This window comes from Anser brachyrhynchus, assembly GCF_964034855.1.
Source record: "Anser brachyrhynchus genome assembly, chromosome: Z".
Lineage (NCBI taxonomy): Eukaryota > Metazoa > Chordata > Aves > Anseriformes > Anatidae > Anser > Anser brachyrhynchus.
The window spans coordinates 4,046,252-4,066,207 of NC_137697.1; the positions used below are offsets into that span (position 1 = coordinate 4,046,252).

Sequence of the window (19,956 nt, forward strand, 5' to 3'; positions counted from 1 at the left end):
AAAAGCAGTTCAGTTTTGTTGTTCATAGCGTTTTGGTTTTTTACTCAGTCATTTCCTCATGCAGAACTGCAATTACCCGCACTCTCTTAGGTTTCTGACGTTCTGCTTCCACTGCTAACTTCACGTCATGTATCAAAGCTCTTATGATCCGCGTACATATAAATGAGTCAAAGCAACACTCATCGTACAACCACCATCGTCCCTATTTAATTAGGCAGTGGGCTCACATACCTCCACCTATCTGCAGAATTGCAAAAACAAACAAAAAGCTATTTTAAATGTAAAACTAAACCTGACGGCGTTCAATCCCACGTGCGTTTCTGCCGACAAGCACTGAGTCACTAGACTCGGTGAAACATCCTTCCTAAAAAGTAGATCAGCTGCTGCGCTGAAACTTCTCCCTTCCTGAGCCTTCCGCGCAGCGATGTCTGCTGCCAGGAGACCCGTCCATGGACCACTGCCTAGTTCAGCAGCCTGCTGCGTAAGGCTCCATGCTTTACACATCAGGCAATCTCAAGGTTACAGTATTTTAGTTTCACAGAGTCGCTACCTTGAATTTTAGAAGACTCTTCCTCCTTCATGGAGAAGACAGCTCCCCACCCTGCACAAACAAGGTATCTGTTACGACATTCAGAAGTGACTAGCAGGGGTGAAAGCAAAGTTTCATTTTGTACCGATTATTTAGAATGAAACAAACTATATCTAAAAGTGCAGATATGCTTTTTTATTTCTTTTGCAGTTCAGGGGAGGGGGGAGGGAAAAGCATCTCTGATTTGTATATTAAAGCACAAGCATCTGTCCTACTGATGATATTCTAGGGAAGCACATTAGCATAAAATTTAACGATGTCAAATAAGTGGATGTGAAATAGGGACTGCGTAAAGACACTATTTCCAAGCCTGACAGAAACATCACTGTTTAGAAATGCAAATGAAACCATTATGTTCAATAATTATATGAAAATATGAACAGTTCAGCATGTTTTCCAGCCCTGATGGCGGTTAATGGGATGTACGCTTATGTAAATAACTACTATTAAAGCTAATGCTGAAAAAAACTAATAAATTCATACTAAAGCAACTGATTTAGTACGCTTTTAAACCCCAGCAGTGCTCACTTATTAGAAAGGAGTGCATTCTTATGTTTAGAACTCATTACTGTTACAAGTCACTGCAACTCCATCAATTACCATGCATTAATGAAAATGGGACACATACAAAAAAAATTATTGCCTCTCAGCAGTTTTCTTTAAAGACAAAATATAGGGGTATTACCATCATGGGGCCTTGAGGGGAACTTATCAGCAACATAATCTTTATTACTACAACTGTACTCCCTGTGCTATAACCCTGGGGTATTTTTTGTCCCAAGAAAGGGCTAACCTTTATGTAAAACTGTTGACATACATGCAGTGAAAGTGGCCATACTGTCATCGCTTTCTATTTGCACAGTTAAAAAATACTTTTAAATAAACATACACACACTAGTATGTGAACATGCAAAGGTAGGTATGAAATTAACAAGTACGATTCCTGAAACTAGAACATGTAGGCGAAATACAAGTAGAATTATGAATAAAGGGTACAGACAGAAGTGTTGTATGAAGCTCTTGTATCTTGATAAATTCTACTGAGTTTTTCACTTACACTTTTAATGACCTCCTAGAGAGCCAGGGAATTAACATTTCAAGGACACTATTCATTCCTCTTTGGATGTTTGCTACAATTCCTTGGCATTATTTGAAAAATTCTTAGCCTTGGTTAAACATTACATTTGATGCTGGAAACAAAACCAACACGATGCTGCTAAAGGAAAGAATCCCTCCAGAAATTAAAAGCTGAGATTTATTGAATATCTGTAATTCTGCAACTGGCCCACTTTCCTTATCCAAGCAGTCCCTGAAACTGAGATATTAATGTAACATCTACTAGATACTAAGAAGTTTAGCAAGGCTGAAAATACTCTATATTAGTTTGCAATGACTGGCAGCTTAAAGTTAAGGATGCTTTGAAAAACTTCACAAGAGACAATGCACAGAGAACTGATGCCAAGCTGAAGGGGCCAAATGGATGAGATTCACCTAGGACATCTATCTGTCCATGCGCAGAGGCTAGACAACATCAGTCCAAGATGGCATTTTGTTACCAAAATTCACAGCACAGACTCACAACTCTCCAACTACAAAAGCATATGTAAATAACACAGAGAAGGAAATCATGTAAAGTTTTCATCATACATGAACAGTGACAAAGTTCATACAGGCCAATGACCAGTACAGCAGTCAGCATTAAATTAATGCTACGTTTAAGTGCTATGTACTCTCCACAGCATAAGGCAAAAAGAAGAGCTAGCCCCATCGGAAAAATTTACAATTAAAAACAGGTAGCAAAACTAGACTTTCAGAGGGCCAGCAGTTGATAGCATACAGCAACAAACCTACACACGACGACAGTCACTATGACAAATAAGAAGAAAACCCACAAAACTATCTGATTGCTTTCACTAAATCTCTGTTGAAAGAGAGGTATGAAGTGTTTTGCTATCTAGACCATTAAAACTATTTCATGAGCGAAGGCCACTCTGAGGTTAAAAACAGTAAGACAAATTTGCTACTGATTAATAATAAAGCCATTCGTTTTATTCTTCAAATCTAAAGTAATTACAAGCCAGAGTATGGCAAATGGATTTAGCAGAAGCCATTACGTCAGAAGAATCCTTTAAAGAAGAACACTAATTTAAAAGACTAAACTGAATAATGAACTCTCCTGAACAACAATTATTATGAGATTGATTTATTGAAAGTGTATTTAATCATGCAAGAAATGTTTAAACTTTCCAAAATAGTTCAGGGAGACAGAGAAACCAATAGCAGAGTCAGCCCAACGTCCTCATTATAGTTGAGAAGCTGAAGCAGATGGAGAATTCATTTAGTTTAGAAGGATAAAGTACATCAATTTCTCTGAATCCACATTTCTAGTCAATTTGTTACAGTACCAGCTTCAACAATTAATGATCTCATTTTCCCATTTGTGCCTCCTTTTAAGAGATCTCAGTCTTTGTTTCCGAATGAGGCCAAATATCATAAGGGAAAATTTAACTCAAAAAAGCATTGCTTTGAAAGCTCACATACCTAAAGCCCAATGTTTCAGCAGTAGCCACAAGAGTAGGGTCAAAATTTAGTCAGGTAAGTAACCTAATTAGTTTGAGTGCCTGAAAAAAAAAATAAATCTGCTTTTCACTTAAGACACTGATTTCTACAGAGAAATAACTTTTACCTGACCTATTTCAGGCTTTTTATGGTAACTGCTGTTAATATATGAGATTGCCGTGGCTGAAGCTACATTTCTAATGACAGATCCCTCCTGTTAAGTTCAGCCAGGTGCAACTCATCATCATACCCAGTTTTTGAGATCCAAACCAGATAGTATAACTAATATCGAGCCTGTGATCAAGATACCATTCATCCTTCCGAATTGGAAGACTGGTTATCTGTCAAGTATATACCTCCTAGCCACTATCAACAACCTCACAGAGCATGACCCCAGATCTTCAGCCAGCAAGACTGCAGCTCAGAGACATCAAGAGTCTAGTGTCAGGAACAGATCCCTGTGCTATCAAAGTGTCAGGAAACAGATGAGATGTGAGAATGCTACTAGCCCTCTACATTCACCCCAGTGGGTCTCCAAAATTCAATGCCAGAGCTGCTGGATGGGAACATCTCCTCTTAAATCAGCCACACACAGAATAACATTGTACTAAACTTTCCAGTACAAATCACAAAGCCAGCAACCCTGCTTCTCTTATCCCACATCTATCTATACTTCTGTACTGACAGCGTCATTTCACAGCCAGTCTTGCACCACTGAGTGTAAAGTTTTAGGGCAACAAGCCAATACAGCTCATATTCTAAAAAGGCTGACATTGATTGTTTAGATGCTGCCTGTTGATTCTGGATCATTTCATAACATGGGCAACGCGGTTGGTTAGCTTGCGCTCAAAGGCACTAGCTAGGATTAAACATAGAAAGCTGAGCTTTAAATGAATCTCCAGCCATTGATCCATTTGAACACTCAACATTACAATATGTTTCACCTTGTTTTAGTTTAAAAGTTCATGAAAAATTCAAAATACCTTATTTACCCAATAGTCCTTGACTGATTCTTTTACATTTAAGAAGTTCTAAAATACATACATTATTTAGCCAATACTGCTGTTACAGAATAGCATATAAATATTCAGGGACTTTTTAATAAGTTCAGCTTTTATTCAATGGACCATAATGGTTGCTTAGGAACATTTACCAGTCAGGGACCTATAATAACAGTAAGGGAAACACCTTCAAAGAGTAAAGCAGTTGGATAAAATGGAAGAAAAGAGCAAGACACTAATCTTTCATTCTCCTCACATGCCTTCAAACAAATTATGATACACAAAATGATATATAGGATGCATCCACATATGAAAAACAGGAAGGGAGAAATTTTAAACTATAAGCTGAGAGAGCCGACTTAAGCAACAGAAGAAAAAGGGCGATAGTAATTCCAATCGCTCAGTTTGTACCTTGTCATTATTAATGCTAGAGAAACCATAAGAAAATCAAAAATTGGACTTGGACTTAACCAACTTTAAACACTAAAACTGTTACTGGGTTTTAAATAAACAGTCTGACTTTTGAAAACACTAGGCACAGGTTTTCTCTAAGTGGCAAGGTCTCTTCGCACCAATTTTCTTCTTGCATTTTTAACACCTTTTGCAGGGGAGGGACGAACAAGGCAGGGATCCAACTTTCATATACACACAGAATCATAGAGTATCTTGAGTTGGAAGGAACCCACAAGGAACATCGAGTCCCACTCCTGAACCACATGCTTAACCATATTGTTAATCTCCATATCCTATTTCTCTATGGCACTAGGTGTTGTCATTGGGAGTTCAAACCAACTGTCCTTTTGCAAACGGCAGCACTGCGGAGGCACACACACATCTGATAAGCAGGACACCAGGACAATACATGCAACAAAGTACATTGCCAAAGGCTTTTATGCAAGACCTGTTGTTTTGCTTCTCCACCTGTGATGACAATATTGGTGGCTAAGATTTTAAAAGGAAATGAAACTGAATAAACATATTTATCTTCCCATTCTCAAAAAAGCAAATTCAACATTATAGAGAAAGTAAAGCATGATACAGAACAGTCAGGTAAGTTCTATAGCCTCATACCTGCTTTTCTATCAGTTTGCTCTTTGGCATTAGTCAAGTCAAATTTTCTTCTGAAAAATAATGGTAATTCTCTATTAATCCAGGAAGATAGGAAGAGGAGGAAATATGGAAGTAGCACTAATTTACAAATATATGCAAGAGCAACATAATTAGCAGTACTATGGCAAAACTAAAACTGTTTTATTAAAGACTCCACATAATGTTTGTAAGAAGCCCATTATTCTTCCAGCAAATTAATATTCTATCTCACCAACAATATCAGAAAATGAATTGTTTTAGTTAAATTAATATTCTTGTTAACTGCATGCAAAATCAAGTAATTAAGTAGTGCTAAGTAGTTATAGTATTAAGGACATATGTAAAGAGCCTGTGATCATGTTTAGACTAGCCAATTAAATCATATAGGATTTGTTGTATGAACTTGGCTGAGTCTTCAAATCAACAGATCATATTCAGCAAGAAAATAATTCCACCAAAAAGCTTAAGAAATGCAGGTACATTCTAAATATAAAACAAAACAAACATTTAGTAAGGCTGATGAGTTTAAATTTACATAAAGAAAAAAATAGTTTGTAACAAACAGAATCTCTTCACCACTTTTTCCCCCTGTTCTTTGTCTCCAAAACGATCATTCTGGCAAGGAAACACATGTTCCTTCTCATAGCTTAGAATTCTATACTGATGTTTTATTATTTATTTTTAAGAAGTTTCCTCTTACCAAAGTAAGAAATATTTGCAGAAATGTTAAGGCTGTTTTTGCTTCTGCATTTATGCAAGAGCATCAAATTTAGATTAGAAAATCCTTAATGGTGATAACAAGAAAAGCTAAAGACCATAATATAATTTCTCTGGGCTTTGAAATAACAGTAGTATTTGTTTCTTAATAATCTCATTATTATTGTTTTTTTCCTAAGACATCTATCATGACAGTACTGGGGCATCTTACAAAAGATAATTCCCCATTTCTTAAATTAAATCATATTTGGGACCTAAGTTAATAATGGGTGCTTGAAAAAATGCCAGAAAAAAAAGGAAAGTCAAAAGCTTTTCTCTTAACAGCTCCTAGCATAAGTAGAAGGAATAACACAAATAGCCTATGAGCATGACACGAACTGCTTCTCCCTTATTTTGAAAATGCAAATGAAACAACAGAAATTTCAAAGGACATTTAAGTTGCAAGTCAAACACTCCAAAGAAAATGCTGGAATTTAGATTGTTGGTATGTATCCAACGTGATCTGAGGATACAGCATCAAAAAGACAAATATTAAATGGGGATGCTAGAGATAGACTGCACATGGTGGTCTGTCTCACATAACCTTTCTGCAGCATTCTGTTTCAAAGTTTGGATGGTGCTACAATGCACTGAACCAACACATCCCGTTTTACACCAACTGTCTCCCAACCATCTGACTGATCCCCATCCTGGGTCCTTCTGAACTCTAATTCTTCAACCCAAACACTTGTAAACTCATCAGTCACAGGCTTCAGTTCTTTCACATAACTCATGCCCAGACTAACTTCCAGATCTTTCCTTCCAGCCAGGTTCTAGTGCTCTTTTCTCAAGTGCAGCCTTTATTTCCATTCTAACATACTGCTTAATCTTTCCTATCAGAAGATTCATTTTTCCACCACTTGCATCACTTAGAGACACAAGATCCTTATCTCTGCCTAACCCAGCTTCCTTTTTTTTTTTTTTCCTTTCGCTACCATTCATTGAAAACACAGTCCTTTTCTCTATTTTGACCCCAAACTCTTTCACCTCTCTACTCTCTCTCTTCCACAAGTCATTCTCATTTGACTCATGCCTCTCCTTCTACATGTCCAGGTCCCCATGACACAGATAGGATGCAGTCAGTTCCATACCCAGAAGAACCCACAACAGCCTGAGCCAGAGCTGCAATAGCCCACATGGATGGAAATGTTTATATTGTGCAGGTGACCTGGAACTTGTGCTTTGAAAGAAACAGAGAACACGTTATTGGATTTTGGCAGAGTTTATAAATTTGGCCCAACATGGGTAGATTTTAATAAGAACAGCAGAATACACAGTCACAGCACGCGTACCTTACACCACTCAGCATTTCCTCTCCAAAGAACAGCGCACCAGAACCTTTTAGGAATAAGCCTAAGAGAGTTTCACATATGCAAAATAAAGGTTTGATCCTCTTTCATTTCTGGAACTCATTAGGACACATTAGAATCATAGAACATCCCGAGTTGGAAGGGACCCATAAGGATCATCAAGTCCAACTCCTGGCACCGCACAGGTCTACCCAAAAGTTCAGACCATGTGACAAAGTGCACACTCCAATCACTTCTTAAATTCAGACAGGCTTGGTGCAGTGACTACTTCCCTGGGGAGCCTGTTCCAGTGTGCGACCACCCTCTCAGTGAAGAACCTCTTCCTGATGTCCAGCCTAAACCTCCCCTGCCTCAGCTTCACACCGTTCCCACGGGTCCTGTCACTGGTGATAATGGAGAATAGGTCACCTATTAGGTCAAGGAATAGGTCAAGGGTTGTTTTGTTTTTTTTGAAAAAAGTCACACTCTTTTAGACACGGACACACCATGTGAAAAACTAAGCCAAAATAGCACCTTTTGACCAAATCATAAGATAATGTGTCAGGTCTGATGATACTGTTTTAGGGAAAAGGCATAGACTAGATGACTACTTAAAATCCCTCATTTTCTTTCATTCTATGATAGCAGGGATTTGGCAACCCTAACAACAGGCTGGCCTACTTACGACTCACAGCATGCTCATCAGTGTTGTCCTCCATTAATGGTATGCCCTAGTAAGATCTGTTCAAATTTCAAAGTTTCAACCACAAGAGAAGAATGGAACTGACTTGAAGTTTGCATGAAATTTTAGTTGCTGATCCTCACCCACAGAGTACTGACCAAAGCAAATGCAGATTTAGGCTTCAGAGAGATACAATTCTACAGTTCTATGAAATTACTCAAGGTTCTGCAGTGAAATTAGCGCACACCACCTCTTCTCCTACCCCCCATGCTTTTGTCATAAGTCATCAACAATGAATTCAAATAGATGAGTCCACAGATCTTCTAAAAAAAATAATCAACCACAACAAAACGAGAAATTTCTGCTTTTAAAGTTAGGGGTTCAAGCACACAAAGCATATCCTTGCTGCAAGAGTCTTAATAAGGGAAAGACGACAACTCCCTGAAAAAGCACACACTCCCATGTTATTCAAATTAAACCTCTACCAAGTTGAAGTTACACTTCACTGGATAGCTGTAGCTGTTATATCAGAAGCACCGATTTATTATTGTAGGGTAATTTTAAACACTGGGGTAGATAAACTCATTTTATAGAGAATAAATCAGCTTTGGAGGGGAAAAAAAAAAGTACACAAAATTGATTTTACTATACTTGAAGGTTTTTCTTTACGCTGCTATATTTCTGATACCTTATTTGCAAGTGAACTCTGTATATTTCAGAAGAATTTCAAGTTTATGTACTTTAAAATAGCCAGAATCCATATCCTACTTTGTCAAGTCATTTCTACCATTCCTTGGCTCTGCAACAAGCTTTGAGAGATCAGAAATTAACTGATTAGGGGTACATGAAGGATCTTGAATCATTCATGTATGATAGGCAACTATTCCTATAGTTAAAATTATATTGGTTTAAATTATCTTGTTTTATATTTCTAGGTTTTGTAGAGTTTTATGAAGTGTAAAATTGCATGTATTAACCTTCTGCTATGTCTTTCTGACTTCTTCTGAAAAAGTATTCTTGCTTGTGCAGTCTATTTCTAGTAAACAAACAAAAGCAACAAAACAAAAAAGCAAGCATGGCTACTTCCCAGTAACCAAATAAACCTCAGATGAATTGGTGAAAGCTTTATGTAGGTAAATCAATACATACATACATATGATATATGTATCATATATATCAGGAACCTAACACCCCACCCGCATTCATGGGCTGAATGAATACGTAAGGTGTAACATACTACAAAATACTAACTTCAGTGTAATCAATGTGAAAGAGTTGCAATCACATCTAATAGCTCTTAAATACATGAGATCTATTATTTTCCAGGAAACGTTCCATACCCATTTAAGCTTGTTGATGTGTATATTCTTTAGTACAGACAACAGACCAAGTTCTTTCTACCAGTATTACTGCCACTAGGCTGCAAGGGGATCTGCTGAATTATCAAGGGCAATCCCCTGCTGTCAGAAACAACAGATCAAGGAACTCCTTTCATAAGCCAACCAAGATCTATGAGAATGAAGCTCCCCTCTCCAAACATTCCAGTGCTTAACTGCGAAATGTGATTCCTCAAGTTTCCCAGAGCCCTCCTCTAACTTCACGTTTAAGTTTGTGGACTGTTTATCTCCATTCATTTCCACTCCAAGACTGGCCTACAGTTTGAAGAGTCCTTTTTTTGGTCTCAGCATTCTCTCTTCCCCTATTCACTTCACCACCGTCTCAACCCACTTATGTATGGTTGGTCACTATTCACAAGTGTAACAAACACACTACAGCCCCTTCTCAGAAAATAGGTTCTCCCTTCTCTACAACTTCTCTAACTTCATTTTTAATGTGAGCAAGGGATGACTCAGGACTGAAAGCAGCACTACGCACTAGGTTTCAACAACACTTTTTACAATAGCATTAGTATCCTCCCTACTTGAAATACAGCTACTGATGAATCATAAACTATTGGCTTTCACTGTAGTTGCAGCATTATCACTTCTCTCTCCCACTGTAGTCAACCGTTAGCCTTCTGAGGAATTTAACAACAAAGCATCAAAATCAACAATTTGGGGAGAAATGAACAACAGCATTTTGTAAAGACATGTCACACCACACTGAAGGAAAGCTGTACTTCCTGCAAGATCATTTTGCATGAGATATTCCAGGACTGGGACTAAGCATATGCAGTTTAACAAAAATGGGAGTCACAGTCTGCAAGAAAAAAAATCAGCTAACCTTATATTAATAAAAAAGGCTAAGCCAGCTAAACCCCATAGTACATATTTATACGGTTTAAATGCTTTCAGTGTTAGTTGCCTTTCTCTGGACTCGCACTGGAATACCATGCAAGATAAATTTCAGACCTCAATTACAACAGCCTAACAGGATTAAGAGAAAAAAAAATCTATAACCATATTTTAATGCACAAATTCCTTATTGCCATTTCTAGTTGACAAATATCTATTTCATAGCAAAACAACATCATAGGAACAGCTGGATGGCAGTTTTAAGCTCAAATGAACCAGCATCACATGCTGACAAGTCATCTCTCTGATTGCTTTTGAATGGCAGCACATGCAGATTTATTCTCTGCCATAAATTAGAACAATTATTTCTCTGTAGTTCACTTTTTATTTCAGACAGTGAGCCCTTGCACACATTTTTAAAGGATATCTTCCCTTTCCTTGATGATAAGTTCATTCTGTTCCTCTAGCTGTCTGATCTTCTTCTCAAATGACTCCTGTTCAGCTTTCAGCCGTTCTTCTGTTACCTCCTTTTCTTCACTTACCCTGAAAAGAATTTGAGAGAAATAAAATAAATGCCCATAACCACAGTGCCCGACTTCCAATTCCTTTGCTTTCCAGGTAAGTGAATAACACCCTCTCCACCCGGAAAAAGCTCAGTTTCTCATAATGTTTATTTTATCACAGTACAATGGAAGTTGCATATGACAATGCAATAAATTATTTTTTCAAAGACACCGGTCTCACAATAGTGCATGCACATTAACGTACAGCACAGAACTACAAAGTAAGGATCTGAGCCCACAGTGTGGTCTGTGCAGTCTGATTTTCTGCAGCCGTAATGAAGACACACTGGGATCCATACAAGCCTGGGGCATGTAGACAGAAAACTCAAGTGGGAAAGCTTTAGCTGCTGAGACAGAAAGGAAATTGAAAAACTTTCCCCTTTCTTAAACTATATGCTAATTCTTCTTTTACATTTACTGGTCAAATATAAGTCCAGGAAAAGAATCTTTTTCTTGTTAGTTTTCTCCAAACAAAACACTTTGGCCTCTTCTGGGGATCTTAAAATATCAAGCCGCAGGAGTAAGTTTTCCTTTCTGTCTGTGCCATGGCACCCTGTATTTTGCTGCTCAGTGTAAATACTCGGATCAAGATTAAAAGATAACAATGTGAGAAAGGTTTACAGTGATCATTTATTCTGCATCTCATGAGGAGACTGTAAAAATAGTTATTCTGCTATCATGTAGGCAAGATGGCCATTATGCACAGATGATCCTGTAACTATATTAAAAACATGGGTCAGAAGTCATGGTTCTATAAAAGCTCTACAAAAATATTAAGTAATAAGCTTAGACTAATAAATAATATTGCTCTGCACTTGAACAATTTCTGTTGCTGAAGGCTCTTAAAATACAGCCTTTTATGATGGTGAAAGAGCTGCTACAATGCAGATGACAGGAGACCAAAGCAGTACCACTTTCAGAAAACTTCAAATTTTAACTTCTTTTAAGTGAAACAATCGTATAGGAAGAAAAAAGGGAAAAGATACATATATGCACATATATGTGTAAATGTGCAATGGACTGTACCTTCCACTCGTCCCATCAGACTTGCTGACATCCTTAACAATGAGAACCCCATTTAGGTACAGAGCCACCATTTAACATCATCACCTTTCCCTTAATAGGACACGGAGGTGTTCTGATATTCCAGCAGAAAAGCCATAAATACAATTAGGTCACCCCTACGGGGTGAGCTACAGACAGGCAGCGTCCCCAGCTCTAAGACTGACCTACAGCCCTTCCCACAACAGCTCAAACAGACAACACCAAGCTGTAAAATAATTAATAATACTGAAACTTTTCTCTACAAACATCAAGGCTGAAAAATAACATATAGCATATGAACTGATTCCATAAATTAGGACAGTTTGAAAGCTTGGAACAAGATATTAATTGTTTAGTTTCTAAACTACACAAAAAGACATGGATTTAGCACTAAAACGTTCCATTATTCATAAGCCCATGGCCTTATTTTACAACCTTATGCTCTAGCAATGTTCATCAAGCCATTCCTAGGCTCCCTTCCCTCCCCTCAAACAGCTGTATGAACTGTGGATCCATCCCCAAAGCCCATGTGCTCCTGTAGATGAGCAGGCAACAAGCTTCTGAAAGCTATCAGCCACACATCCTTGCTCCTCGATGCAGTTACAGGTATGGTACCTATGCTACAGGCTGCAGACCCATGCTTTTCCATCTAACCCCAACCAGTTTGTTTTCTCTGAATTTAGAGCACTCAGGTAACGTGACCGGAGCATATATGACCTACCTGGCACTATAATCATCAAAAGGTGCAAGAATACCTAAAACGCCTTAAAGAGTAGTGGAGAACAGAGAATAAAAGCCTTCAATTAGAAAAATTGAATGAAGGTAGCAGGTAGATGAAGGACAGGAATGAAGCAAGAATTGGGGAAAAAGAGATCAGAAGAGGGAGCAAATACTGTCTCCAGGGTACTATATAAAGAATGATGCTTTCTTACTAACTTGAGTAGTGATGCTGCATTAGAAGAAGGTTCAGGTAACTGAAATACTGGGCCATGCTTGCACCTAGGAGTATTAAAATCAAACAACATTACAGAAGACTTAGATAAAGAAGAAAGAATTAAGTGCTAGCAGAACTGGACTAAATTTAGCACGTTTTACCCGTATCTAGATTCTGTGATTTGCTGCTTGTATCAGTTTGCATCACATTCACGCGCTGTGTTTGTATTTAACACAGATCACAGCAAGCTGTCATACTCCCAGACACATGAATGTATTGTGCCACATATCTTATGCAGTAAATGACTGAGAACAGTAAGTGATCTTAGAAGAAACGTGGCAATATGTGTTTATGTATCACAAAGCAGGAGACAGCCCATAAAGGGCAGGCAAGATATAGAAGACAGTTACTCACAGGAGGTGGCAAAAGGAAGTTGGAGAAAAGGAATACAAGAATGTCATCAGATTATGCTGGATATATGTCACATCTTATACATAGCTCAGTGAGATTTTTTTTTATATCCTTATTTCCTTGCCTTCTGGCAGTAAAGAACAGATGATTTTTAGCAGAACTAGGAAGGACTTCGCTGCTGCTAAGCAGAAACATAACAAGGCTCACAGTACTCCTAAGAAGGATTTTGATCTGATTTTCTTCTGCTTGTGGTCAGAAAACAGCAGTAAAAGGAAGCAGGCGCCCCAGCTACAAGGGCACAACTGCTCCATTGGGCAACACACTGGTATTCAGCTTGACTGTCATTGCCTGCAGCAGCAAACAGAGGTCTGACAGCTGAGAGGGAAGACAACAAATCAGTAGAACTATCCCTGATGTTCAACGCCTGCAATATTTCCTTGCATACAATTTACGTTCAACTAACTTGTGGCATAGGATACACAATCTTTGTTCAAGATTTGTTTTAAACTCAGCACTTCAAAGCTTATGTAATTCCAGATGCATCTAAATAAAGATCTTAATTTTGTCTTACAGGAGCCTCTGTAGAAAAAAAGAAAAAAAACATGATGTAGATATATCAACAGAAACCCCTCCTAGCACATCAGCCTTAGGGTTCAAGTTAATTCCTAATTCACCAGTTCCAATTACGGTGTGCTCCCAAATCCACTGCTGCTAGTAGGAGTTCTGCCTCTTTCAGTGGAAGAAACTTGACCAACAACTTTGCTGATGACATGGACTCATTCCACTGACTAAACAGGACTGATGTTCTCCAGGTAGAATTTTTGAAGCAATGCCTGGGTCAACAGCACTAAGTTTTATTTGTCTAATGAAAACTGGCATGCGCAAGGTAGAGCCATGATAATGCTAACATCAATGCCACACTAGGGACAAAACTCAGAAGTAACTCTTCTTGACTGAAAGAGCCTACACTGAGGTGGGTAGAAGGGGAAGGGAAGAAGAAGTGCTGATAAAGCAAATGGAAAGTAGTATTTTGTACTTTATAAAAGTGTGAGGAAAAATGAGCTTTTACCAAGACAAATCCGAATGCAATGAGAACTTTGGCTGAGCAAGACAGAGAAGACGAAATAAATGAAAAGCACGGACTGCCACTGGGATCTGTTCACTCAGATCTCACTGATCAGTCACATACTTGCTGGGAGCATTTACCTTTCAGGAACTCTTGCTTGATACTAGTCCGCTAGCAAGCTAGCCAAGATTAAAGTATTTTGGTGACCGTTCCTGAAAACCACAAGTTTTACATTCCAAGCAAAAAAACAGAGCAAGGACCACAGTAAGGGCATCAGACAGAGCCCAACACACATGGGACCAAGGCAATGCAATTCGGTATTCCAAGTGTAAGATGTGCACCAAAAAGATGAAACAAGAAGTTTAATGCCAGACTTGATCACAACGCGCCTTCGGTACAACTGGGCAACAGTGACATTTTCCATCAGCACTGCGGGAAGACAGAATGGCAGCATTTTTGTCTAGGGGCACTGTTCACAAATCTGATACATTTTACTCGAGTGTAACAAGCAGTCTGTATAAATTAAAAAATAACCAAAAAACTCCAACAATCCCATAATTGAAATTGCTGCACAATGGATAAGTTTTATGATATGCAGCTTGCAAAATAATACAAAACTAGATCTCACAGCATGAATTTATAGCTACAAATGACTTTTTAAGTACAATAGGTAAGTGTGATTGGTGATGCAATAATTCTAGGCATGCTTTACCTATCAACAAGAAGTAATTTACATACAAGCTTAGGGATATCTCATTTGCAGTCTCACTGCCTGACTAATTAAGAGAACTCCAGCAGAATATTGTCTCTTAAAGTAACACATACAAAAAAAAAGAAAAAACATTGACATTGAAGTTAAAGCCAGATAACTGTTTGGTTACATATGAGATAAATATGGGTAAACCCATGATAGCAGGCAGCCCAAGAGGCCAAACACTGTGGATTTGGCATATGGACTTTCACATTCATTCAGGTTGTCCTTCAAAGATCCTAAGAGCTGGAAGGAAAACACTTAAATGACAGATATATGCTACAATTGCTTTACTGCCTTCCTTCGTAACAATTTCCAGTTCTGTAATCAAATTAACCTGTTTAGATTCCCATTTTCACCTTTTGCTGGAAAATTTTCATTTCAGTTGGTCAATTTCGTCTTAATATCAGACTAAGAAGTCCACGTAATGCAATGTCAGTAGACAAGACTAGTGTCCCAGACTGACAGATCCCTAGAAAGAGTCCGGGATTCCTGTGACAGAGGAAGGAGGCGGCATTTTCTCCAGGAGGTACAAAGGGCTGTCTAAAAGCTGTTTTCCTAGCTGCCAGATACAAGTCATTCCGGGCACACCACTGGTCTTTGCCAGAAAGACACTCACCCAGTAGCAAAAAAATTCATCTTGTACCTCATTTGAAAAGGGCAATCGCTCCCTCCCCTGTGTGAATAAGGGCATTAGGATACCTTTCTACCTAAATTGCTTTCAAAGATATGTTTGCACAGACAACAGGGAGCCAGATTTCTCCAAGTATTCTTACTTCAAATAAGATAAACAGAGGAGTTAGATACAAATTCTCAACACTAAAAGCAAAAAAGTCTTTCATGAACTATTCTATGCCTCTTAGTCTATTCATTCAAAAGAAATTTGCATGTCTGAACTGTACTTTTAACTGTGCATGCAGAATTATTTGTGATGCACGTGTCAAAGGAGGAGCCAGAAAGTCACGACACTACAGCTGTTTATCAGTAAGGAATGAGGCGAATGCTTGCAAGCACACACACATACTTTCCCTGCAAAGTTATGACCCTCTTCATTCGGCCAAATGCTGAGAGCTCTTAAAATATGCCTGTCATTTTTAAAACATTTCACTCCAGAACACCTTGTGACCATTCTCAGTAAGGCGTTTAGCAATTCCTTAATGCTCAACAGTCAACAGGCTAGGTCCCAGGGGCCTTGCCCTGCTCCCTCTTGGAAGAGGCTAATGTGTCCTGACATCGGCACTGAGAACAAGGGCAGGAATCTTTCAGTGTCTTCACTGTGTCACTGCTCATTTCATTACATAACCTGATGACTGCTTTAGGAGTAGCCTGCAGTAACAAAAGCTGAGAGAAAGTCTTTTTTTTTTTTTGCCTCTTAAAACACCTCTGCTTGTAGGGAGAGTTAAAATTTGCTCTTACTGTGCCTGCCGCTTTCACCACCATGCCAGCAGCACCTTGCTGTAAACAGGGTAGTGCCATGCTGGTTATTTTTGAAAATCATGGCTCATCACACTCAAGAATTTCCCATTTACTCACAGAGCATTTTGGCATTCATGGGCATGACTCATTCTGCTCAGAATTTCCCCTACAATAACAACATGAACAGAATCTGCTGGCACAATTTAAAAAAAAAAAAAAAAAAAAATCAAATCTGCAACATTTCAGCCTTTTAAGTTTGGACCAATTTTGCCTCTCACTTTTTACATCTTAATCATAGAACGGACTACAGAATGGTTCGGGTTGGAAGGGACCTTAAAGATCCAGCAGTCCCACCCCCCTGCCAGGGACAGGGTCACCTCCCAGCAGCCCAGGCTGCCCAAAGCCCCATCCAGCCTGGCCTTGGGCACTGCCAGGGATGGGGCAGCCACAATTCCTCTGGGCAGCCTGGGCCAGGGCCTCACCACCCTCTGAATAAATAATTTCTTCCTATAACATCTAATCTACATCTCTCCTCTTTGAGTTTAAAACCGTTCCACCTTGTCCTGTCACTATCTACTCATGTAAAGAAGGAAGACAGACTGGATATGTTCAAAGGAAAAATAACAGTTAGATTGATAGGTGGCAACAGAGCAAAAACTTAGAATTTTTAGCCTAGAAAGAAGGATTAGAGAGGATACAGCTGAGTCCTTCTGTTGGACCCTGTCTCAAAATTCAATCAAGTCCCTAACAGCTAATGTGATGTCAGCCACTGGAATCCCCAGCTGCAGAGCCCGAGCTGAGCACAGTAACTGAATTTTTCAAAGGAAGAGATAAAGCCAGCATTACAATTTACTCACACCAAGACAAAGTCCCACACTTCAGTATATTAGGTGATACACAGGCAACACACTTTCCCAGTGTTCGAAAGTGCAATGGGAATGAGAGTTGGACAAAGAGAAGAAAAAACATGAAGAGAAAGAAAAGTACATTAGTTCCCCTTCAGCAGCTGCAAAAGTCAAGTAAGAGACCGATATTCTGAACTGCTCAAGCGAAACTTGGTTGAAATGCAAGCCCCAGGAGTTAACCATATTTTGTCACTGGTTTCTATGCAGACAGAATTTTGCCACCATACACCTGCCCTCATGCAGGCAGTTATTGACCAATCTATTTCTGTCCACCATTCTGCAATAAACGTGCAGGAATTAGTTCCAACTACCATCATTCCCATTCATAAATAGTAGCAAAACAAGGAATGGTGAATTACAGCACTGGTCAAGTGAGATCTTTATTATTACAATTATTTATTATAAGACAGTCTTCCTGGAAAACTTTCAGCATTGTGCTGGTTCTTTGTCTTCTCTGATATAGCAGAGAATGTCCTACTGCATGTAAAAACCCTCCATCATTACACGACTCGAGATGAGAATTATGAAGAGTTTTAAAAAAGTGACGAGGTGAGCGGAATTAAAGTTCAACTTCCCTATTACTCTGCAACGGACTTTTAATTACATCCAATAAAAATATGATTAGGTTTAAAAATAAAAGAGAACTAAGTATAAAATAATAGTGTTCCACTAATTTTACTTTTCAAAATTAATGTTGCTGCACCTTCTATTTTTCTTCGAAGAAATGTCAGGCAGAAATATCAAACTGTCCTCAGGGAAAAATCACAGCATCTGAGATTTAAGAAGAATCCCATGCTCAAATGAGTTAGTGTACTAGTATTCTCTAGAGAGCAGTGTATTATGAGGAACAATGTTATAAAAGACTTTTTTAAATATTAGAATATACCTCTATATATCAACAGTGGCAACAGTGTCCGAATAGCTCTAACAGCTGACAATTTGTAACCAGGCTTCCCAGCAATCTACTCTTTATGACAGCCTTAACTAGACATTTTCTAACACAAGGTAGGATAAAATAGGGTTGCAAGCATGACGAACTTCAGAAATTACTAAAATACTGTATAGCAAGAAAACCTATATTGGTACAAATTATTATCAGGCAAAACGGTCCACTGGATGGGGATAATCAGAGAGAAAATATTCCTAGCTGCACCAGAGACTTATTGCGTGACCTTGAACAGGTAACGTAATCTCTCTGCCCACATTTTCCTACATAAAAAGAAAAAGAATAAAGGCAGTAATGCTCGCCAATTATTGTGCATATAAAATCTGTGACAAAAAAGTACTTCATTAATACTTAAGAACTTGCATTTTATTCTAGAAAAAACTTAGCCTTTAAGTTCTCAGTGTGGACACTAACTTTTAGCCTAAAGGCACTAAGATCATCTCACAAGGTTTTCTCCTCTGGTGTTGTAAGAAAACCTGCCATGTGCTCCTCAGTTTTAGAGGCATTGTGTAAGAAGCAGATTTCCAGAAACTCTGAAGTGTAAGGGACACAGAATGGAGGGAAGAAAAAAAATCTCCTCTCTCAAATCCAACTTTATTTTTACCATCATCTGTCTTCATGAATGAAACTAGTACTGGAATGAAACTCAGAAAAACCTTTTGCTAAAGTAGAGAAGCTTGCACTATTTCAGCCTCTCTTTTCAAAGAACAGGGGGAACATGATTTTATTTTACTTTAATTTCTTAAATTTGGCAAAGTAAGTTAAAATCGCTGTGGAGTCTGTTGCTCTACAGAGGAAAACACAGGTGAATGCAGATTAGCATGTTTTAGCCACAAGACCAGCAATCTGCTTTTAACATGGATTTCCATATAAAACCTTACTCCTAACAAATAAGCACTACAAAGTTTCATACCAACAAAGTTCCTTATTTCCCAAAGACAACATGTATTTATTTAAAAGCATATGATACAAGCAGCAAACAAAATCTAGCCCTGTGACTAAACTTATATGGATGAACTGCTGCAGGTCACAAAACTTTGGCTCTTGTTTTCATAATATTCAGGGGATTTAGGATCAAGAAGCAAGAAAAAACTGATCAGGCTGCCTCACTCTTCATACCTCTTCGAGCAAAAAAAAAATTACCTTATGCAAATATTCAGTTCTATAATGCAGTTCTACATTGCTTGATGTTAATTATCGGAATGACTCTCCTTAAACATAATGCATTTTCAGGTGATGCTTATTCTCACCTGGCAAGTTCTTTAATTAAGTTTGCAATGCGTCTCTTGTCCTCAGGACATAAATCCTTTAAAGAAGCACTCTTCATTCCTCCTTCATTAGTGACCTGAAAATTGAAAGCCACAATTTAGAAAGTAATCTTTAAAGAAGAGCAAGTATTTCATAACACATTAAAAGCATTTCAAGACCTAATAATTAGAAACTGAAGGTAGACAAATTCCAACTGGAAATAAAGTGCATATTTTTTAACTGTAAGTACAGTTCAGTGAAACCAATTACCAAAATTGTGGAGAATTCTAAGAGACTTGTAACTTGTAAAATGCAAGCTACTGGCTTCAATAATAAACATGTTGAGTGAAGTTTCAAAAGCTACACCACACATTGATTCATACTGAAGTTAAAGTGCAATAGACTCATGACTTGGAAACCTAGTGCAGTGATATCCAATACCAGGTTCAAACTTTATTGTATTGGGATTCTAA

At 38.3% G+C, this 19,956-nt stretch overlaps 1 protein-coding gene across 9 annotated transcripts in view; it reads right to left on the reverse strand.

Moving 5' to 3' along the window:
* The window catches only part of KIAA1328, a gene marked incomplete at its 5' end in the record, with an annotated part of 172,929 nt that overhangs the window by 142,024 nt on the left and 10,949 nt on the right, over nucleotides 1–19,956 (reverse strand). For all 9 annotated transcript variants that reach the window (XM_080574750.1, XM_080574751.1, XM_080574748.1 and 6 more), the window contains 2 exons: nucleotides 10,627–10,742; nucleotides 19,486–19,580. In XM_080574750.1, coding sequence (XP_080430876.1) covers nucleotides 10,627–10,742; nucleotides 19,486–19,580 — 211 coding nt within the window. The remainder of the gene's footprint in view (nucleotides 1–10,626; nucleotides 10,743–19,485; nucleotides 19,581–19,956) is intronic.